The sequence below is a fragment of the Notolabrus celidotus genome, chromosome 5, assembly GCF_009762535.1.
Source record: "Notolabrus celidotus isolate fNotCel1 chromosome 5, fNotCel1.pri, whole genome shotgun sequence".
Classification (NCBI taxonomy): domain Eukaryota; kingdom Metazoa; phylum Chordata; class Actinopteri; order Labriformes; family Labridae; genus Notolabrus; species Notolabrus celidotus.
Window position 1 is genome coordinate 4,867,598 of NC_048276.1, and position 23,521 is coordinate 4,891,118.

Sequence of the window (23,521 nt, forward strand, 5' to 3'; positions counted from 1 at the left end):
AAATACATAAAAGGGTAAGGATAAAAGGTGAAGATGCAAATAAATGCATTAAAAATATGATAAATAAATCAATCAATAATTCATAATAAAACACTAAATAAAACTGAGTAGACAGATAATTAAAAACAAGTAGTTAAAATACATAAAATCTTAAAACATGATTAAAATCAATATAAAACATAAAAGCAATACAATTATGAATCCCTTCGACAAAAGCAGTTTATGTTTAAAAGTCTAAATATAATGGACTCTAAAATATTATAGTGCTTATTTATGACAATATATCTGGTGTTTAAAATACTTGTTAAAATAAGAGAATAAAACAATTAAGAGGGAAGATAAAACATAAATATGATAAAACGTTATAATAAAAGATCTGCCAGACAATATGAAATAAAGAGTAGATAAGAGACGGGGTCAACTAGAATTAAAGGCCACTGAGAAGAGATGAGTCTTTAACAGTGAGTTTTATCTGGAGAGGTAAATTGTTCCATAGTTTAGGAGCAGCGTCCACAAAGGCTCGATCCCCTCTATTTCTAAGTCTTGATCTTGGGATTTCTAAGAGCAGCTGGTTAATTGACCTCAGTGGTCTAACTTGAGTGTGATGGTGCAGGAGATCGGCCAGATTAAAGGTCCATTAAAGGTCTTAAAAACCAGCAATTACATCTTACAATCAAACCTTAGAGCGACAAAGAAGAGAGGCTAAACTCTGTGTTATGTTGCAAGACATGCAGCAGCATTTTGCATGAGCTGGGGACGCTGTTACATAAGCTCCACTTAAATCTGCTAAAACATTAAGATGAAGTTCTGGAATTGCATTTTATACTTTTCCTTCTTTCATGAAAACAAACTGTCTGTACATTTCTCCCACTCCTCCTCATTACTAACCTTCAATAGCCATCATGACCCGTAGCTCTCTGGTCAGAAGCTCAAACCTCCTCTCCAGATCCTGTTCCTCTTGCCTGCAGAAACAGAGAGTAGTCAGTGTAATATATAAACTGTATGTGTGTGTATACATGTGAACCTGATGTGTGTGAGAGGTCTCACAGCAGCTCCAGGTGGTCCTGTCTGCGAATCAGAGCGTTCTTCTTGTTCACCAGAGTGAACCACTCCTGGATCAGCCTCTCCTCCTCACCACGGTCACTTCCTGGAGTAACAGAAGAGAAGAGGGTCGTTTGCACACAGCTGGATTGTCACTGAGTGGACAGAACATGTCTGTAACATGTATGTGTGACTAACTGACCTGTTTCCATGAGGCTCCTGAGTCGTCTCTCCACCACGGCCGCTCTGCTGTCGATGTGCTTCTGCTCGATCTCCAACGCCGCCAGCTCGCTCAGCACATACTGACTAGTGTCCTGTAGACACTGACCACAGGCCCACGATCACACACACACACACACACACACAGACACAAATACAAGCAAACACACACACACAACGCCACATGAACATTCATATGACGGGTCGCCCCAGAGAAGGAGAAGGAGGGAGGAAATCACAGGGAGGTTGGAAAAAGAAGGTCAAAGGATTAGAGTGCGATCAAAGGCTGGAAGTGAAAGCTGTGAAAGTGTGATTAGGAAACGTGAAATGATTTCTTCATACATGTACAAACATGATTCAGACCTTCTCACAGCATTTATTCATCTTACAGGTGATTTTCATTTGATTTGAGGTGTAAAATAAAATAAATGTGGGAGAAGTGAGGAGAACAAAAACTGACCATGGGTTCGTCCTCTTGTTTGGGAGGCTGTGTGTCTGCTGCACTCTGAGACTCTATGAAGAAGAAAGAAAGAAGGATTGGATGTAAAATAAATGCTTCAATGTTTGAGTTTGTCTCTGAAAAGCTGAGGCTGCAGGTCCACACCTGTGCTTTTAGTGATTTCTGATGAAGAGTGAGATGTTGGGTCTTCATCCTGGAAAAAGAAAAACACAAAAGTTGATCATATAGAAAACAACATTACACAGTGGTTGTTAAAAGAAGGTGAATATACTGTTACTTGAGTTACCCCTGATTTAACTGCTTTGTTGATGGATCTTGGGGGAGGGACCGGGGTTAACGACTCGTCCACTAAAAACAGGAGAGAACAAGAGACAAGATTTAAACCACTTATACTTCATCATTTCTCACACACATCTTCATAAAAGGTTTCACACACATCACTGGATTTGTGTTTATGTTTTGAGAAAAGACTTGATACACAGCTAACTGCACATTTTAACCAAACTGTTTTGCTCAGTCCTGATTGGTGCAGAGAATTTTGCAGCATCACATATATGCATTCTTTTCAAATTTGTAAACAATCACTTTAAATCAGCACAGATAGAATGAGGAAACACTGGAGGATAAATAAGTTGAGGCAGGAAATTAAACTCACCAAAATAAAATGAACTAATAAGATAATAAAACACTAAGAGATTCAACCAGTAAAAGAAACTAAGATGCTGCACTTTACTTTTATTAATAACAGCACAGTACAACAGGATCAAATATTAAAATGATGAGAGGTAATCCATCAAAATCACTGGAATAAAATGATAAAATAAAAATAAATAACTAAATAAATAATGAAATTATACACAATAAATAAATAAAAAATGAAAATAAAGTGAATAAATAATATATATATGTTTCTATAATAAATTAAAATAAGACTTTTAAAATAGATTAAAATTTGAACTAGATAACAAGTGAATTAGTTATCTTGTAATTTTCTTTTCTTTCTACCCTAGTTATTTATTTTCTATTCTAAATAATTAGTATAATTATTATTATTGATTTTTGTTTTATGAACAGATTTCATCACGTCTACTTATTTTTGTTTTCTTTAATTAGAAAAACACTCCTTGCCTTAGTTGTTAAAATGAATCATCTGTGTATAATGTAAAAACACTTTTAAAGCTGCTGTGAGGAACTTTTGTTTTGTATCATTCTGGCGCCCCCTTGTGGACAAAGTGATACCTCTTATCTCTTGTCCTATCCATGCAAAAGTAGTGCTTTCAACAAAAGCCTCATCCTGTTGTCTTTTAACAGTTAACTTCATCAGGCAATGTGATTATTTTCCATGAAAACATTCAAAGAAAGGCTGTTTCTGAAGCGAGATGTCTATCATCTGGTCTGACACCTACCCCCTCAGGGCGGTTTCAGGCATTAAAAATGACAACAGAGAAGGTGTCAGTGTTGCTGCTGATGGTCTTGTTTGCTATTGAAGGTAATAAAGAGGCATCAGTATCATTTTCAGTCTGTTTCTCAGCCACTTCAAAACTCCTCACAGGGCCTTTAAATAAAGAGATCTTTGAAGAAAAAAAAAAGGTGCGTCTTAAGTTAGTGTTTAAAAATGTTGGTATGTTTTATGTAAATAGAAAACTTCAGTTGTTCTAAATTTCGATGCATTCCCAACAGATTCAGCAGCAGTCACTTGGTGTCTTTGGGAACCTTGGTAAACCTACATGCATCTTAATTCAGAGCTGTAAACTTGATTCAGTGTTTTTTTTTGTCCTCCTCCTCCTCAAACTGTACCACTCCACATTCCTACGTTCCCTGGAGACCCAGACTGTTTCCCTTTTACAGTTTCTGACTTAATTATTTTTGGTCCACTTCATTAGTTGTCCTATACGAGGTCTCAGACCAGTGAGAGTGAACTGTTCCATCCCTCCATCCCTCCTCTTCTCATGATCTCGGTATCTCTGGAATGCCTGGAGGGGATTTCTTTACAACGTCCACTTACACTCAGGGATGAACCTTCAGAAGTTCAGGAGTCACTGAGAACTCACAAACATGATTATAATGGATATAACTCAAGAATCCACTAATCAGGACAAATGTTCACACAGATGTCTGGAGGAGTAAACTTTTATGAGTTCCTGTTCTTCTGAAGGCATTATCTCAGAAACACAGACGAGGAATTTCTCCTTATTTGGACTCCAGGATGAGCTCAGTCAGCTTCTATGGTCTGTGTTAAAGGTCACGTTTGCTGTGTTTTGTTGTTCTCCCATGCGTCTGAACACTACAATCCGTCTCATCACTATCATATCTCACCCCCTCTTTCTCAGAAGTGTAAAGAAGTTAAGTATAAGAACCATTTGAAGGTTGAACAGCAGCTGTTACCTTTCACCAGTCGTTTCGTCCTGGGTGGAGGGACGACCAGCGTGCTGCTGCCTCCTTCCTCCAGACTCACTCCTTCGTTCAGTCTGGCCATGCAGAAAGCGGCCGCGTCCACGTTAGTGGGAACGGGACCAGAGGGAGCGAGGCCGTAGCTGGACTGGCTGCTGTTGTGCTCGATCTGCAGAACACTCAGCTCCTGGTTGGTGAAGTGTGAGCGGATCTGACTGAGGTAAGTCATGACTATGAGCCTGTCAGGGACCGACAGGAGAACCATGTCTGACGGCTCCAGCAGACGAGAGATGCCCAGCGCCTCGAAACCGTCGAAAGCCTAACATGTTAATAAGAGAAAGACATCATCAGCAAAGAAACACAGTGAGTGAAATTAGATGAATCAAGTGAGCTGAAATGATGGCAGGATATATTTAAAACACATCAAACACTCCGGAGAAGCCGAACATGAGCTCAGTCCTCACCTTCTTGTTGTTGAGCTTGATGTCGTGAGAATCCAACTTATCAAAATCTCTAAAGAGAAAACAGAATTAAAGAACACAATGAGAACAAATGAAGATAAACAACATCAACAAGGATGTAGATCTGAAGCTCTTAGTTATGCTGCTATAGGCTAAGACTGGGGGACCCACACACTGGGATCCTGTCTTTCCCTCTCTCTCCTCTCTCTGCCTGTCTCTTACCTTAACTCTTCCTGTCCCATTAAAGTTACTAACCATGGACCTTTCTGGAGTCCCTGAGCTCCCTTGTCTCCTACAGTAGGTTCCTCTGGATCTCTACCGTAGCTGCTACAACAACTACTATCCGTCTCATCACTATCATCTCCCTCTCTTCATCTCTCCCTCTATCCCTCTCTCCAACACGGTCTCAGCAGATGTGTGTCTAACATGAGTCTGGTCCTGCTGGAGGTTTCTGCCTGTTAAAGGAAGTTTGTCCTTGCCACTGTAACTTGCTAAATGCTGCAAAGTGCTCTGCTCATGGTGGATTAAGATGAGATCAGACTGAGTCCTGTCTGTAAGATGGGACTGGATCTTATCCTGTCTTGATGTTGGGTCTTTGTTAATAATAGAACATAGAGTACGGTCGAGACCTGCTCTGTTTGGAAAGAGTCTGAGGATAACATTTGTTATGTCCAAAATGCCTTTCTTGGTTTAAAACCCCCCATAAAACATTAACAACCATATAAAACATTGATTCCTTTTCAGAGCTATCAATGAAGAGGATGTTTGACATACATTTTGTCTGAATGGAAGTGATGCAGGATGGCGCAGAAGGCCAGGCCGTTCCTCCATGATGTGCTGAAGTTTGTGACCTTTACCCCCTTATAACTGCTGGTGATATCCTGACACCACTGGAGCAACGACTGGCTGGAGTTCACCAGACCCTGCAGGATGGAGGAACAGGAGTCCAGTTCAGATTTGATTGAGTGTCTCGTCTCTTAAAGAAAGTCAGAGTGTTTGTGCACATCAGTGTAGTGGATGTTTACCTCAGCTACATCATCCTTCCCATCAGCCTCCTCTCTGACCAGAGGAAAACGATTAGAGGATTTACTGTCAGTGGTGTCTTCTTCTTGTAATGTAGGGAGACGAGATGATTTCATGTCATCGTGCTGTGATGGTGCTTTTTTCCCTGCAGACATGTCAGCTTGGCTCTTTAGCCTGAGAAGGGACAAGACAAAACCGACTGTTGGTTAGACAGAAAAGCAATCTTTGTGTAGTCGAAGAAAAGCCATTATCCAAGCTGCGCGGTGCAAGCATTATAAATGAATTGCAGGGAGCAAGAGACAAGCAAGCTGCGTCATGCTGACAATGCAGGAGGCAGCAGTGACTTGATGCATAATGGGCATAGGATAACACATGGAGGATGTACCAACACACAGAACAGTGGGATCCTACAAGGTAACAGATGTTGAATCTTTACATGATCTCACCAACATTCACCAACAAGTCAAGTTTCAACATTTGCCTCACAGGATGATGGAACATCTCAAAGGGTCTTTGTCTTTCTGGCACAAAACTACGATGACATGAAATTACATCATTAAGGGCTGGGTTAGGGGATGTCAGAGAGGTTGAGGAGAATGAAAAACTACTGTCTTTGATGATCCCCCAACTTTTCAGGAACATTTCGAGTGACTTCCTGTCCATCCCTTGTCTTGTAGGTTCCTCTGGATATCTGCCGTAGACAGCCTGCTGTGGCCATGCCAGACTCCAACAACTACTACTATCTGTCTCACCCCTATCATCTCTCTCTCTTCATCTCCCTCTATCCCTCTCTCCAACCCTAACTTGGTCTCAGCAGATGTGTGTCTAACATGAGTCTGGTCCTGCTGGAGGTTTCTGCCTGTTAAAGGAAGTTTGTCCTTGCCACTGTAACTTGCTAAATGCTGCAAAGTGCTCTGCTCATGGTGGATTAAGATGAGATCAGACTGAGTCCTGTCTGTAAGATGGGACTGGATCTCATCCTGTCTTGATGTTGGGTCTTTGTTAATAATAGAACATAGAGTACGGTCTAGACCGGCTCTGTTTGGAAAGAGTCTTCAGATAATGTTGATTGTGATTTGGCACTATATAAATAAAGATGGAGTGATTGATCATTAGGTAAAGTACTAATAGTCATTAGCTCCATTATTTTGGTTCATGACAAAATATGTCAAGTTTAAAATTAAGCAGCCAGTTTATTATTAGTGCGGATTAGCCAATGAGAGCTTCCTAATAGACAAGACTGTAAATGCAAAACTGTAATAAGCACTACACATCTGCAATGCTAGCGTTGTCATTTAACATGTTAGCTTTATGAAGTTAGCATTTAGCTGCTGCCTCACAAGCTGCTAGCATAGCCGTATTGTCTTGGTCCTGTTTACATGTATAACTAAAACTGAGTCTGTTAGATACAAAGACTGTATCAGACTCAGTTTAAGTTTTTTGGATCAAAATGTATCCTTTCTTTTGTTGTTTTCTCGTCTGAAGCCAAGTCAGACCTTTAGAGAGTCAAAGATGACTAAGGTCCAAGTCCCAAGTCTTACATCTACAGCTCAGCGTTTCACAAACACAAGGCGGATTCAGTGGCACGTCATTTTACAGAGCAGCACCGCTTCAAATCCCGATCCCACTTACACATCCTTTTCTTTTCCTTGACTCTGGGGCAGTTCATCCTCCAGCTCGTCTTCCTCACTCAGTGAGATTTCCTGTAACGTATCAGGGCGGACATCATGTCCGATATCACCAGGGTCTGGGATGAGGCGCTTCAGACTGCGATGATCAGAGGATTGGGACGCCTTAACGGTCATCTGATGAATCTTAGCCAATAAGAACCGTTCCTCCTCTTGGAGCTGTTGTTCTTTGGTGAGATGGGTGAGACCCTGAGTGTGTGTCTGTGTTTGATTGCCACTTTTCTTTGTGTTTGTGTCAGATCTCTTGACATTTTCCTCACTCTTTGATGCAAGTTCTCCCTCCTTATTGGAGTCTACCTCCATGCTGAGGCCACTTTTTGTACGAGCATCATCTCTCCGTCCTTTCATTGTCTGTTTCTGTGCTTCTCCAGGTTTGGTACTGGTTGTCTGACTGATTCTGTCCTCCTGCTTGGACGTTGAAGGTGGTTCATGATGAAGGAGTTCTGGTTTATTTGGCAGACTGGCGGCAGAGCTCTGGGTTAAGGTTTGTCTGCTGGAGGGGAGTGAGGAGGGCTCGTTGGTCACAGCCAATGATGGTTGGCCGGGGCTGAAGACAGAAAAGGGATTTCAGAGACGAACCGAAAGGAGGCTTTCCTTATCATGCACCGTTCACCTCAGCTAATGTACCACCACACACCTCCCACAGCCAGACCTCCATCACGTTAGAATATGTCACCAAATTCAGACAATTCCACTTTCCACAAGCCTTTTCCCCTCATCAGATAATCTCACAGTCGTTAGAAGCTTTCCAAAGGTCTCTCCATCGACATTATTTGTACAAGATTTTTCCCAGACTTCTAAACTTTGGCAGGACAGAGGTCTGGCTAGTGAGAATAAAACAAACTGGACATGCTTTAGGAGTAAAAATATGCAGCTCAACCAAGGCGAAACATCAACTTAGAGCATGCCCAATCCTCCACTGATCCGAGATATCCAGTGACCAAACAAATCCACTAATACATGCCACAGACGGAGACATTTAGCAGATTTTTGAAGAAGAAATGACGACAACAGCAAAACAGAACAGAATAATGAAACTGGTCAGCAATCGTCGCAATGATTCGCTTCGGTTTATCACAGTAAATAAACCACATGTCATGAAACTCACACATTGCTGAGGTGTCACGTAAACAATGTGAGGGAAAAGAGACTTTAACCTCAGACCACCAGAATCAGTTCTTCCTAGAGTCCACATGGATACTTTCACAATATTTGAATTATTGACCTCAAGGCAATTTGATATGTTGCTTCATAAGAATGAATAATAAGGGCCGGAAAAATGTGATATGTGAGAGGTAAATATTAATTTTCCACGGTCTTTAATTGAGGTCTGAAATGAATGTGTTGTTTTTAAATCTCATGCTATTTTGTCCCTTTTGGCACACTGTAGTTAAACCGCAGCATCTTCCTGCTTCCTAACGATATCACATGGAACAGTTCACTTGAAAAATCTCCCTGAAGGCACTTGATAAGTCTGGGTTAATGGTGTCAAACAGAACTAATTTATCATTAAAATACTTTGAGTTTGATCTTCCTGCTACGAGCTGAGAGGTGCAGGTGCAGTCACTCAGACTGAGAGCTGCAGTATGAAAGATGGCAGAGCAGTGTGTTGGAGTGTGAGCCCTTCAGACCTGTGGATGAAAATCAATCACTGTGGCTGTTTTCGAAACCACCTGCTACATACAACCTAGGAGTGTAGTATGCAGTACGTACTACATACTGCATGCTGCGTTTGAAGGTAGTATGACTGCTCTGTGGGATCTGTTTTGCAGTATACTGGGTCAGGGGTCGCTGGATTTCGGAAGTAACAACAGCCTAGCTGATCACAATACTGCTTCTTTAACATCCACTTAGGATTTCAAAAGTTAAGAAGTGGTTTATCTGGAATTTAATCATTTTCACAGCGACTAAAAACTGAGTTCCCCCTGTCATATACAGGAAAAAGAAGGGGCGGAATGTTAGCATGAGGCAGACTGGTCCGATGCATACTGAGACTTTGTCCCAAATCAGTACGACACCCTGGTAGTTTTGGCATACTGCAGATTTTGCTCTTGATCACATGCTACATACTGAAGTTTGGCCAAATCAGTACGTACTGCTAGTATAGCAGGCGTTTTTGAAAAGTCATGGTTTCAGATCACACTGATGTTGCAGTGCAGCATTGATTTGAATAGTAAATCTAAGAGTCGAGATCACAAAGTCACCTACATTTTATTGCATTTGTTTGATTCCGAAATCAAGACACTCAACACAACTGCTTTCCTTTCTTAAAATGGACTTAAAAACTGTCTGAATATAACACCCTCTATTCGGAATAAGATGGATCCAAATCTGTCACCTCTTTGTCTGAAGTGTCTCAGCGAAAGGGTGGGGCTATGTTCATTTGTTCTGGCTGTGCAGATACATTTCTCGTTTTTGGTCCTGCATAGCTAAAGAGCTTAGTGGCATTTTCAAATTCAAACACAAAAAAGATCCCAGGCTCTTTCTCCTTAAGGCTGATTTATACTTCTGCGTTGAATCAACGGCGTACCCTACGCCGGGGGTCCGCGTAGCTCCCGTACCTACGCCGAGGCCTACGCACGTAGCTGACGTGCACCTCCTCCAAAATGTAACTCCCTGTAGAGCAAGCGGCAAACTCCGGTCTCAAACGATGAAGCCAATGCGGAAGTGCTATAAACTGCAATACATCGAAAATCTGCTTGAGGCTGGCTGCAGAAACACCGGAAACCACATAGACATGGGAAAAAGACGATCTTTGCAGCATTAATAAACATGTTTACAGCCTGGTTCAAAAAACGTCTTGGCCCTACAACGCTAATCTCTCTAATGGCACACACTGTACGGGGGGTGAATTTTTTTCTAACGTGACGGTTCATAAGATATTAAGATTATGAGTTTTGCCCAAATAAGGACATGACTGACGTGACTCCCGGTCGGGAACACACAGCCATTGGCTAAGAGGCTCACACTACGTCACACTCTGCCTAGTTGAGTTCCGCATTACCAATATGGCTGCTGCCGTCGATTTGCTTCAAAACAGCTCTCAGGAACAGATGGGTGACGTCACGGATACTACGTCCATATTTTATACAGTCTATGCTGTAGAGCCGACGCGGACCTCAAGCCCTGTGATTGGTCCGCTCAGCGGCTTTGTCTTTCCCGCATTTACAACACTTCCGGGATCCCAGACATCGGCCGCACATCAGCCGTGTATTTCATCTCCTCCTCTCTATTCTTCATGTAATCATGTCTGTATGATAAACAGCAACATGTATCATCTGGAGATTAACAGAACACGCTCTGAGACTCTGTGGAAAAGTAAACAGAGATCGCAGCGGGACCGGAAGCAGGCGACCGGCTATCAGAGAGACCGCACTGCCCTCAGGCGTTTCGGCGGAGAATTGCTGCGCGACACAGACACACCGACGCACAAGTATGTGGGGCTCATGTCTGCGTCAGCCCCTGCTGCGTAGGGGAGACGCAGAAGTATAAATCACCCTTTAACCAGCCTTCTAAGGATGTGTCTCTTCCCTCTTTTAAATTTAAACTGTTGGATAAATTTCGGCTCTTGGCAAGAAAATGTGTTTTGTTAAAATGGATCCAAGATACACTTCCCACTGTTACTTTGTGGTACAAGGAGATATTTAATGTACTTACTGGTACTTACTTCTGAAAGTCTGGAAACTGCTCATGGACTATCTTCCTATTGAGACTTTCAATTTGTTGGCGAAAGGATTTTCTTACTTGACTTGGAAATCTTCTGGTCCCAACACTAACAATGGACACTCTCATTTCCAATAAGGCTAAACCAGGGCCTGTGTAGTGGCAGATCGATGAATTATGCAGTTTAAAAATAAAAGAAACTGTTAAACTGTCTTGAAATATAGAATAATCAAATGTTAAACATGTGATCAGTTGTTGAAATGCAGCGACCTTTGACCTTTTTGACATTTTTAAGAAACTGCATTGCTATTGGTGTAAATACTTGAGTTTTGGCCAAGATTAAATTGAATTATTCCAAAGCAATTTCTAGAGTTTTAAGTGAGCGTCTCCTTCCAGCGATTTCAAACAAGGTTTATGACTGTATTGCAAAAGAATGACTCAAACTGAAACTTCAAACATCTGTAAATGTCTCCGTGTGTTTACGTTAGACTCCCTGAAGAAGAGCTAACATATTTAAAGTTAGAGTCTTTGAGTTCCTTGATTGCCTCCATGCACTGTGTCATAACTGCTGCAGGCACGAGGGGCAAAGCATGATGCAAAGAGGAAATTCCAGTTTCCTCTACAAATAACTTTGCAGTGAGTGTTTAGGGAGAGACGTATGACTCACATGCCAACATAACACAACTCTGTCTCAGTAAATACCTGCAGGGAAAAACTGAAGCCAGGGAATTAAACGTGAGGATGGTAAATATTTACGTTTCCCTGCAGGTATGTGAGTCCAATCTTATTGAAGGAAACCAAAAACACACGTTCAGTCCTCTGATCCACAAACAGGCTGTCTCTTTGTCCACGTCACTCACCCTAATGCTGTTCACCCCTCTCACCCCTCTTACTCACCCCGCTTCACCCTCCATGTACAGCTCAGCCAACCAGACGGAGCCGAGGTCTTCGTGTCCCCTCTCAAACTCCACCTCCTCTTCCTCCTCCTCTCTCATCCACACGGGTACGGCAGATTTCAGGTTCTCTTTTCTAACTGATATCAGAGTCTTCTTATCAGAAACTGCTGAGTCATCACGTTTGAGTTTAGTATGAACTGCTTTAGGATGAGTCGGCTCTTCATCACCCTGCAGACCCTCATCATCATCAGCGATGTCATCCAGTTCAGCTTCTCTCAGAGGAGGACCCTCCTTTAAAGAACTCATCTCTGAAGTCTGTTGTTCTTTCTCTTCTCTCTTCACCTCCCTCTCTACATGCATCCTTTCTTTCTCTGCCTTTTCCTTCTCCTCTCTTTTCTTCCTCTCAAGCTCTTCCTTCTCTTTTTCCACCTTCTTCCTCTCGGCCTCCTTAACCCTCTCTTTCTCCTTCCTCTCCTTCTCTTCTCTCTCCTTCCTTTCCTTCTCCTTCCTCTCCTTCTCTTCTCTCTCCTTCCTTTCCTTCTCTTCCCTCTCCTGTTCCAATCTAACTCTCTCAGCCTCGTTTTCTCTCTCCTTCCTCTCTCTCCTCCTCTTCTCAATCTCTTCTTTCTCCTTTTCCAACCTAACTCTCTCAGCCTCCTTTTCTCTCTCCTTCCTCTCTTTCTCCTCTCTTTCCTTCCTCTCCTTCTCTTCTCTCTCCTTTTCCAACCTAACTCTCTCTTCCTCCTTTTCTCTCTCCTTCCTCTCTTTCTCCTCTCTCTCCTTCTCCAATCTAACTCTCTCTGCCTCCTGTTCTCTCTCCTTCCTCTCTCTCTTCCTCCTCTCCATCTCTTCTTTCTCCTTTTCCAACCTGCTTCTCTCTTCCTCCTTCCTCTCTTTCTCCTTCCTCTCCATCTCTTTTCTCTCCTTTTCCAACCTCACTCTCTCTTCCTCCCTTTCTCTCCTCTTTCTCTCAATCTCTTCTCTCTCCTTCCTCTCTTTCTCCCTCCTCTCCATTTCTTCTCTCTCCCTTTCCAACCTAACTCTCTCAGCCTCCATTTCTCTCTCCTTCCTCTCTTTCTCTTTCTTCTCCATCTCTTCTCTCTCCTTCCTCTCTTTCTCTTTCCTCACCTTCTCTTCTTTCTCCTTCCTCTGTTTCTCTTTCCTCTCCGTCTCTTCTCTCTCCTTCCTCTCTTTCTCTTTCCTCTCCATCTCTTCTCTCTCCTTCCTCTCTTTCTCTTTCCTCTCCATCTCTTCTCTCTCCTTCCTCTCTTTCTCCTCTCTCTCCTTTTCCAACCTAACTCTCTCTGCCTCAATTTCTCTCTCCTTCCTCTCTTTCTTCCTCCTCTCCATCTCTTCTCTCTCCTGTTCTAACCTCTGTCTCTCTTCTGTTTCTTTTTCCACCCTTTCCTTCTCTTTCCTGATTCTCTCAGCCTCCTTTTCTCTCTCCTTCCTCTCTTTTTCTTTCCTCTCCATCTCTTCTTTCTCCTTCCTCTCTTTCTCTTTCCTCTCCATCTCTTCTCTCTCATTCCTCTCCCGTTCCAACCTAACTCTCTCTGCCTCCCTTTCTCTCTCCTTCCTCTCTTTCTTCCTCCTCTCCAAATCTTCTTTCTCCTTCCTCTCTTTCTCCTTCCTCTCCATCTCTTCTCTCTCCTTCCTCTCTTTCTCCCTCCTCTCCATCTTTTCTCTCTCATTCCTCTCTTTCTCCTTTCTCTCCATCTCTTCCATTTCCTTCCTCTCCATCTCTTCTCTCTCCTTTCTCTCCCGTTCCAACCTAACTCTCTCTGCCTCCCTTTCTCTCTCCTTCCTCTCTTTCTTCCTCCTCTCCAAATCTTCTTTATCCTTCCTCTTCTTCACTTTTCTCTCCATCTCTTCTCTTTCCTTCCTCTCTTTCTCCTTCCTCTCCATCTCTTCTCTCTCCTTCATTTCTTTCTCCTTCCTCTCTATCTCTTCTCTCTCTCTCCTCTCTTTCTCTCTCCTCTTCATCTCTTCTCTCTCCTTTTCCAACCTCAGTCTCTCCTGTTTTTCTTTTTCCACCCTCTCCTTCTCTTTCCTCTCCTCCTCTTCTTTCTTTACCCTCTCTTCCTCCTCCTTCTCTCTCTCCTGTTCAGACGCTGCCAGTCTCAGACTTGCTACCAGTCCCAGACCCCCTGACTGCCCCCTCTCCTCTTTCTGAGACTCCTCTCTCGGTTTGATTATCGTCTTTGTTGCTGTGGAGTCAGAGAAGTCGGTCGGAGGAGAGATGCCGGCTGAGAACAGAGGATCTTCATCTGTCACCTCGGCCTCACTCAGCCGATCTTCCTCACTTATAAAGAGCGATGGTTGATCTGCGGTGGACCCGGCCGTCTGCAGGATGGAGGCCACTGTCTCATAGCTGAAGGAACAAACACGAGGGACAGACTCTGAGACGGGGCTCACCCTAACATGACCTCAGCAGGCTTTGAGCGGAGCGACAGCATGCGTGATTAAGTAGTTCCCTTTTTCTCAGACTTTGTTTTGGTGCCGGTCCAAAGTCCACAGAGGAAACTCTAATGTTGGTTGCACAGAGAAGAATTATTCTCACTTGTTTAGAAATAGAGAAACCTGCTGACGTTAGCTTCGCATTTAGCATGATGAGTGAGTGACATGGGAAAACTCTTCTGGTGTCATGCAAGTGAGAGCTCAGAGGAACACAGCTCGCCAGTGAACACAAGTAAGACCTAATAACAGCTAAGTGTGTGATTATACGTAGACAGCCAAAACTACAGTGGATAGACGACCCACACTGTGACGAGGGGTGGGACAAAAATATTCACTCAAGTTTGGGATATTCAGCTTTCAGATACAATTTCAAAATGCACCTTTAATACTCTTTTACATCTACAGGTGAACTTAATCTGACCTTCTCTTAACTTTTAAATGCACATATCCAACTGTTCAATGTTTCAGTACTTATTGCATATCATGCTGCTCTCTAAAAAGGTGATCCAACAAGTGTCAGATCCATAAATCCACCACTAAATGTTGTGGTTTGTATCTAAACTTCACATTTTGACTTCATGAGACCGAGACGACTCCTAACAATCCATCAACAACAGGACTAAGTCGTCATGTAGAGCAGGGGTTCCCAAAGTGTGGGGTCGGGACCCCCTGAGGGTCGCGAGATGTCTTCAAGATTTTTAGATTTTTTTTAAGTAATCTAAATTTGCTTATTTTACCCATTATTGTAAAAAAATGGACAAAATTGTAGTTACATTTTAATTAAGTACATTTCATTAGTTCTATGCCTTTCTTTGTTGCCAGATGACTCCTAAAGTTAGGGTTAGCTAACAGTTAATTATGTAGGCAAACTAATTTTGAAGTTGAAGTAAATGAAGTTTGAAGCAACATTTAATCACTTTGAGGGACAGTAGGGGTCACATGTCTTTGGCACCTATATTTTTGGGGTCGCAGGCTGAAACCCCTGGTGTAGAGGGTCGAAACCCCGCGCCCCAGAACCTGAATGACCTGAGGGAAGCCCTTTAAGAAGAGAGGGACGCCTCAGCTGACGATAAGTCGAGCTGTAGTTGATGCTCAAGGTCACATGATGAGTTACTGAGACATTGACATGTGTTGTTGTGGTACACCCACCACTGTTGTTAGCTTTTGTTTCAATAAACTGTTTGAGATGAAGAATTATCAATGCATGCTGCTACTTAAATACCCTGCTTTCATGATATAATATCACCGTAGCATCAACTTTTTTACATTTTCCATAATTGTCACCTGAAAGTCAAAAATCCCTAACTTTTAAAGGTGACATATCACGCTTTTTTCATCAACATATATTGGTCTAAGAGGTCCCCAAAACATGTCTTTAAAGTTTATGCTCAAAAAACACTTTGAAATCAGATTTTGGTCTGCCTGAAAAGCCCTCTTCTTCAGTCCTCATCAGAACACTCTGTTTTCTCTCTGACCACGCCCCCTCCGGAAGTGGGTGTGCCTCGGCTCTCCAGCATGTTGATCTAATGTTTACATGTTGGCTGAATATACACGGCTGCTCAGAGATCGCGTTACTTCAACCCTCTGAATTTGATCCAGAATCTGATCCTGACGGAGAGGCGCCTGTAGCAGGACCTTTCTGAACCATTGGTCACAGATTTAGTGTTTCTTGTTGTTTTATTTATCAGTATGTCGACGTGTGTCTTGGTACATGTAGCTATGTGGCTATGCTAACTAGCGCTAGCACTTATCCATGATTAAAAAAAAACATCCACTAGATCTTTAAATCTGCAGACGTGGGGAGTAAAACCGACCTCTGCCAGAAAGGCAGCGGGACCTTTTCTGAACCATTGGTCACAGATTTAGTGTTTCTTGTTGTTTTATTTGTCAGTATGTAGACGTGTGTCTTGGTACACAGCTACAGCTACGACGTGTGGCTATGCTAACTAGCGCTAGCACTTATCCATGGTAAATAAAAATCATCCACTAGATCTTCACACACATTTACAGAAAGGTGTAGAAATCAAAACAGGGGCAGAATGGATTTTTTTCATTCTCGGGGGGTTTCTAGACATGCCAGGGAAACATATTTCAGGTAAAGAACCATTAAAAAGTCAATTTTGCATGATATGTCACCTTTAATGAGTGGTATATCCTGGGGGTCATTTTTGACATCCACTAAGTTCACTACAGTTCACTACAGTTCACTAAGATCTGCTTATTTCTCCTGTTGACTTTAATTCTTCCTCACTTGATGACTGTAATGAACTTTGATGCAGCCTCAGTCGTATCATGTCGTGTTGCATCAAAATCGTAAGTCCAGGGATGATTCCCTCCCCTCGTTGTTACCACACTGGTACACCGTGGTTGAATGTACAGTTTTCAACCTTAAGTGCAATGTTTCTGCACTGATTCAAAGGTTTTCCACAGCATTAAAGAGATACTTTAGTTTTTTTAAATCTGTAGCCTAGCTTGTGTGCAGTTTCTCATTAGGGGCCGAGCTGAGCGGCATCCATTGTGGCTGCTATGGTGACATAAAGCTCATAAGACCCCACTTAAAAAAACTGAAATATCCCTTTAACCTTCATGTGCACTGTATAGGATAAACTACAGCAAGCCACAAACTCTCCAATAGCTGCCGTGGATGAAGTAAAGACTAATCCATGTTATAGAACATCTCCCTAGATAGATGATAAAATGTGAGATCAGATGCTGTACTTCAAAATTACAATATCTGACTAACATTCATGTCTTAAACGTCTTCTTCTTCGTCTGTTTTGAAGCTTGCACTACTTTGCACCACGCCTCACAACCTTACACGTACGTTTCTGGTCAGGCAGGCAGGCAGGCAGGCAGGCAGAGAGACTCACCCTCTGTACAAAACCCCAACCACTGCAGACATGAAGCCAGCAGGAGCCTCCGTCTGCTGCTCTGTAACACACACATCTGCCTCTGTGTATGCACTACCATCAAACACACACACACGAACACACACATATACACATTTTACTCTTGAATGAAATGATGTTCTCTAACAGTAACGGCACAGGCGTTAAAATGAAAAGTGGCAGATGACGTTAAGTGAGTAAGCTCTGGTTAGGCTGCAGCACCACAGTGGCAGGTTAGTGAGTAAGTGTGCAGGTGTGTGTGTGTGTGTGTGTGTGTCTGTATGAAGCAGACATGTCATGCCATGCTGCACAGAAACCGTCACTGACTCACCCCCCTGTTACACCTCCCTCATCCTCCTTTTCTTCAGCGCTCTCTCTACTCTCCACTCCTCCTGTCTCTGATGTCGTCTCCTCCACGGTCGCCCACAGCTGCTTCTCTCCCTCGAACACCGGCTCCTTATTGTTGACCGAACTCTCCACGACTTCTGCCGGTTTCTCCTCATCCGATCCCTCTTGTTGTGGTTTTCCTGTCTCATGGAGGAGGACTGGTTCTGGCTGCAGACTAGGTTCCGGTTTGGAAGGCTGCAGCGGCTCCAGCGCCAAAGCTTTGCGCTCTTCTTCTGGTTTGAGGGGAACCTTAACGGAGGTTTCTGGTTCCTTGTGGGGCTCTTTGAGCTCCTCTTTAGTTTGTGGTGCGCTGGGTTGAGCTGGAGGTGTCACAGTGGGATGTGTTTCTGAGTCTTTTGATGCGTCAACCTCTGCGGCATCTTCTTTGTGTGAGCTAGAAGAAATAAAAACACACATGTAAGATGCAGACATTTTCATTTTGAATATGCCAGACTATAAGCGAAGCAGACGGACACACAGCTGCCCAAAAAACCAAGACAAAGCAGAGAAGCAGACAGACACACATCCCCTCATCCTTTCTTACCCCCTGCACAAAGGTTTTTTTGCACCCTCCTTGGCAAGGATTGTTTCAGGAGTATCTCTCCCATTTCTCCCTTCTAGTGCTTTCCAAAGAGGGACCTCTGCATCAGGACGCCTCTGAGGAGGAGGCTCCAGGGTGACCACCTCTAAAGTGACCGGCTTGCTTTGAGCGAAGGGCCGATCACTGAGGCCTGAATGGATGCCGGGTGGAGCACATGCAGCAGATATTCTCTTGTCTAAGACAACAGTGTTTGACAGTGAACCTTCTGGCTGTCCCAGACTGGAATAAGGGGAGAGAGAGAGAGGGAGGTGGACACATATCAAATAGAGTTCAGCAGAGATAAGAAGAGGAGAGCTGTAAGGGGAGTTTATGCAAAGAGCAGACAGTAGGGGTGGGCGATAAAGCCAAAACACAAGACGCCAAGATTCACTGAAATTAAGCTTTAATTTTGATTTAAGACTTTGCAAGAAATGTGTCATAATTCATGACGGAAGTGCGTTAAATGTGCAATAATGTGCAGTTTTTAACTTTAAATTTATGAACTGCATGCATGCACAATATCAACAGAAGATTGTAGCTGAAGTTTATCTTGAATCCAGACATGCTTGGTATCACTGGTATCAAAAATTTGGCGATTGATCAACCCACCCTTACAAAACAGATATTTCACAAGCTGAGAATCACAAAAGTAAGGAGCCCCTAAAGTGACATGGGCAGAGAAAAATAATTAGATATGCCCTCTGGCGCACCAGAAACTATCCTGTGCTCACGAGAAAATTTCTTGAGATCAGGAAAAGGTATGACGTGTGCACGTGACATAAACTGCATATCTCATTCATAGACTGTATGGACAGCGTCGCTCCACCTTTTCCCATTGTACGGTTTTGAAGCCAAAATATCCTGTTCCAGAAAGCTGACATCTTGTAAATTTTCTGCAGCCAGAGTCACACAGTAGGGAATTTGTGTGTTTCCACAGTAACAAGCTCCGCCCTACAGCGTACCGACCCTAGGTCCTATGGAGTGTCTCTCTACGGCAGCTGTCAGTCAAAGTAAACCCGGATGTAAAACCCCGTTTTTTAACCTCTAATAGAAATCAGAAAAAAGAGGCCTTGAACACAAAACAGTCAAATACTAACTACATATCACCACAGCATACGGATGTGAGAAACATTCGTACGACGTGTATTTATTTTTTAAAGTTTGACTGCAGCCCCATTCAAATGAATGAGGTAGACAGAGTTTTTGACCTATACTGCAGCCAGCCACCAGGGGGAGCAGTTTTTGTGGCGGCCTCACTTCGAGCTGAGAGAGATGACATTCATTTTATATACAGTCTATGATCCCATTGGGCAAAACACACTTCAGCAAGGCAGAATGTACATTTTAGGTGCCGTTCTGAGACAATGCAGCGATGACGATGTGTAAGCGAAGCCATAATATCCTCACAAAGAAGCCCAAGGTTGAAATAAAGCTCAACTAACTGCCGTACTGTCATTTCTAGATCGAAACAGGAAGACAGTGATGCACTGGTTGATCTCCAGTGCGCGCTTGGTACCTTATGCACATGGGAAACTTTGTCGTGAGCACGGGAAACTTTCACATGAGCACGCAATAATATCTTGTGATCTCAAGAAATGTTTCCTGTGAGCACGGGTTAGAGTCTGGTGCGCACAGGAACATATCAATTAATTTTTTTCTGCCCATGTCACTTTAAGGACTCCGTACAAAAGAATCACACAATTTATTTTATATATATATAAATGTTGAATGATTTAACAGAAATGAATAGAGCTCTAACACAGAGAAAGTTAAGATCTTAACACTCATTGATTGGTTGATTGATTGGTTGATTAAGCTGAGTAAGAAAGAAGCCGTTTGAGGTATGAAATCAAAAAGGACACCATCATTCCTCTTTGTTTCATCGCTGTCACTCACCGCTCACTGGAGGAAGAGTTCAGTTTGTTATCTGACTGTAGAGCTGTCTTCCTGTCCTGCGATTGGCTGAGAGTTTGTGAGGGCAGCTGTGATTGGCTGAGAGTTTGCTGTACTGTAACGCTGGTTTTGTCCAAAGGAGGGCGCTGAGGAGGAGCATCAAGAGTCCTCATCTTCTGCTTGTCCTCGTCTGACTTGTTGGCCTCCAGACCGACGACCACCTTCTTCCTCCTCTTCTCCTCCTCCTCCTTTATCCTCCTTTCCTCCTCCTCTTTCTTCTTTATTCTCTCTGTCTCTTTCTTCTTTAGTTCCTCTTCTCTCCTTTTCCGGTCTTCATCCTCCTTCTTCCTTCTTTCTGCTCTCTCCTTCTCCTCCCTCTGTCTCTTCTCTTCCTCTTCCCTCTTTTTTCTCTCCTCCTCTTGCAGCCGTCTTTCCTTGTCTTTCTGCTCCTTCAAGAGTCTCTCAATCCTCTCTTTCTCCTCCCTCAATCTATTCTCCTCTTTCTGTTTTATTTCCTCCTCCCTCTTCCTTCTCTCTGCTTCTTTCACTCTCATCTCCTCCTCCTCTCTCTCCTTCTTCTCCTTTTCTGCCTCTGTTTTCCTCCTCTCCTCTTGTTTCTTCCTCTCTTCTTCCTCCCTCTTTTGCCTCTCTCTTTCTGTCTCATTTTTCTTCCTCTCCTCCTCCTTCTTTCTTTTCTCCATCTCCTCTTTCATCCTCTGTTTCTCCTTCTCTCTTTCCTCCAACAGGCGTTGCTCCATCTTCCTTCTCTCCTCCTCTTCCAGAAGCCTCTTTTTCTCCTCTTCCTTCCTCCTCTCCTCAAACAGTCTCCTCTCCTCCATCCTTTTCTCCTCATCCTCCTTCATCTTCCTTAAGAATTTCTCCTTTTCATTCTTCCTCTCTTCCTCTCTCTTCAGTTTTTCCTTTTCCACCTCGGCCTCCATGAGTCTCCTCTGCTCCTCCTTCTTCCTCCTCTCCTCCTCATCCCGCTTCCTCTTCTCTTCCTCCTCCTTCAGCTTCTCCTGTTTGTCCCTCCTCTCCTTCAGGAGTCTCTCCTCCTCCTGTTTCCTCCTCTCCTTCTCCTTCTTCACTTCCTCCTCTTCCTTTAGGAACCTCTTCTTCTCCTGTTCTAACAGTCTCTTTTTCTCCTCCTCATGTTTCCTCTTCTCTTCTTGCTTCAGCTGCAATATTTTCTGCGCCTCTTCCTTTCTTCTCTTCTCCTCCTCCTGTTTTTTCTCTTTCTCCCTCTGCTTCTCCTGCTCTGCCTTCATCCCCTCCTCTCTCTTCGTCGCCGCTCCTCCTAACTGCTCTGTCAGTGACGGCTTTTCATTGGTTTTCTGTTCCAGACTGCAGAACAGATAAACAAACTCCTTAAATCCTTGTTTGTGTTTGTGTGTTTGAAAACCATCAGAACATTTTTAAAGTCACATTTTAAACCTTCACATAGTTTAGGAACTTAATCATCTATAAATCTGAATACTCACCCTGCTGGACACCTTTTGATAGTATCCCTCTTAGAGTCATCCTCGTCCAGAAACAAGCAGCGTGATTCTTGTTTCTGGTTAAGTGACTCAAAGACGATGTCATCAAAATCAGGCTCAGGCTGAGCCAGAGGCGGCGTCTCCGTCTTAAAGACATTTGTGACACTCTTTGTCTCACTTTTCAAATCAACGTTTGTCTGTTTGGGAGTGATAAACGCCGCTACTACTGTGGTGGAAGGCTGCTGAGGGGTGGAGCTCTCACAGGAGAAGGGCCATGGAGGGGGCGGGGCTATAATCAGCTCTGATGCAGGACTGGGGGACAGAAATATTGAAATATTGAGGAGGTCAGACTCCAGGGATGATTTTATGAGATGGAGCGTGCAGGGGGTAGTTGCAATGCACTAGGAGGTAAATGCAGCAGGAGGCAGGGTGCAAACACTCTCCTACTGTTAGCATGAAGGAAACAAACACCTCGAATATAGCAACAACGGGGCTGCAGGCAACGAACAACAATGAGACTCTCAGTCCTTCATCCACAAACACGGATGAGCTGTTGGTAGCATCAAACTAAAGCAGGTTTTGACTCTATCAGCACAATGGAGGGTTAGCTCATCAAGGGACGATCAATACTCAGGAGTTGTTATAAGGTTGTAAATTATTTGCACACCCTGTCAGACCAAACACAAGATGTGAGGACAAGAAGATAAGAAAAGGAACACTGCTCTAAGATTTCTTCTTTATCCCACGATGAACCATGAACAAACTCTGAAGTCCAAACAGACTTATTGACATGCAGAGAGATTGCAGAACTAGCTAAGATATGTTCTTTGTGTCTTCTGTGAAGGCTAACTTTGACATTTGGAAGAACAAACTTCTCTTTCTTGCTTGATACCTTTTTTTTCTGCCTACCTGTGTACCCAACTTGTTTCTGCTAAACAGACTTTGAATTCTCGCCTGCCTTTGAAGTCCTGCTTTTGGGTTCAAATTCTTAGTACAGTTTCACAACCTGCACCTCTTAACCCTCCTGTTACCCTTAAATTTATTAACATCTTTTATCTTTGGGGTCAATTTGACCCCAGTAATTTAAACCTCCAGAAACTGATTGTTACCCAGATTTATGTGTCAGGTATTTTATGTTGGCCTTTAAATGGCCTTTAAATAAAATATATTTAAAGCATAAAGACAATTTAAAGCATTTAGAAGGACTTTATTTGTAAAACAGAACATCAAACTGCTGTGAGTTTGTCATGCTCTCGTCGGCCCTGCCTTGTTTCTATGTTATCAAAACCTATGAAACAGGACTCATCATTGAATGTCTTTAGAGACATGGTGGCTGGAAATATTATATCTCAATCTAAAGGTTGGCGGTTTGATCCAAGTTCCTGCAGTCACATGTGGAAGTGTCCTTGGTTACAGTGACCTCAATATCATCCAAAACAACTAAAACAAATGTTTGTAAAATGTTGATATTTCTTATGTTGTATACAGCTAAAACAACCTGGGGTCAAATTAACCCCAAGGAACACAGATGTGTAATCTTTTTTTAACAGGAAATTGGAACACATCAACATTTAAATTTTATTTTTTCCTAGTTGTCCCCATTAAATTAGGAAAAGTCATGAAATATGAAGCCAAAAAATGAAGTTAGTCATTCATTTAGAGACGTTAAACATTGAATGGGGTCCAATTGACCCCAAGGATAATAGGAAAGTTAAGCTAGCTAAAAAACGCTGTTTCTTGCTTGTTTAAAAATGAATGAGTCCTCTGATTTTGTAAGACTTAAACACCCAAGATAATATGTGTGAATTACTGAGGTTTTAAAGGGTTGGTACATGGATTTTGTCACCTTTAGCCACATCCAGGCAGCTTGTTTCCCGTCCCTGTCTCCTCATATTCAACCCTCTGATTTGAAAATGCTCTCCACTATCTCATCTTACACAAACAACCTGCCAGCCCTTCTGAATTTAGTTTATTAACTTGCTCTTCCTTGTTATTT

At 42.9% G+C, this 23,521-nt stretch overlaps 1 protein-coding gene across 5 annotated transcripts in view; it reads right to left on the reverse strand.

Annotated features, from left to right (window-relative positions):
* Window positions 1-23,521, reverse strand: part of ehbp1l1b (EH domain binding protein 1-like 1b) — a 44,696-nt gene that overhangs the window by 2,316 nt on the left and 18,859 nt on the right. The window contains exons 8-19 of one of the 5 annotated variants that reach the window (XM_034684598.1): window positions 18,119-18,394; window positions 17,519-17,968; window positions 5,598-5,769; window positions 5,347-5,495; window positions 4,576-4,624; window positions 4,106-4,430; window positions 2,007-2,068; window positions 1,865-1,913; window positions 1,721-1,773; window positions 1,244-1,355; window positions 1,048-1,147; window positions 889-962 (exon numbers count right to left, since the gene is read on the reverse strand). In XM_034684598.1, coding sequence (XP_034540489.1) covers window positions 889-962; window positions 1,048-1,147; window positions 1,244-1,355; window positions 1,721-1,773; window positions 1,865-1,913; window positions 2,007-2,068; window positions 4,106-4,430; window positions 4,576-4,624; window positions 5,347-5,495; window positions 5,598-5,769; window positions 17,519-17,968; window positions 18,119-18,394 — 1,871 coding nt within the window. Of the gene's footprint in view, window positions 1-888; window positions 963-1,047; window positions 1,148-1,243; window positions 1,365-1,720; window positions 1,774-1,864; window positions 1,914-2,006; window positions 2,069-4,105; window positions 4,431-4,575; window positions 4,625-5,346; window positions 5,496-5,597; window positions 5,770-17,518; window positions 17,969-18,118; window positions 18,395-23,521 lie in introns of all 5 variants that reach the window. The other 4 variants (XM_034684599.1, XM_034684600.1, XM_034684601.1 and 1 more) reach the window with 4 other exon arrangements.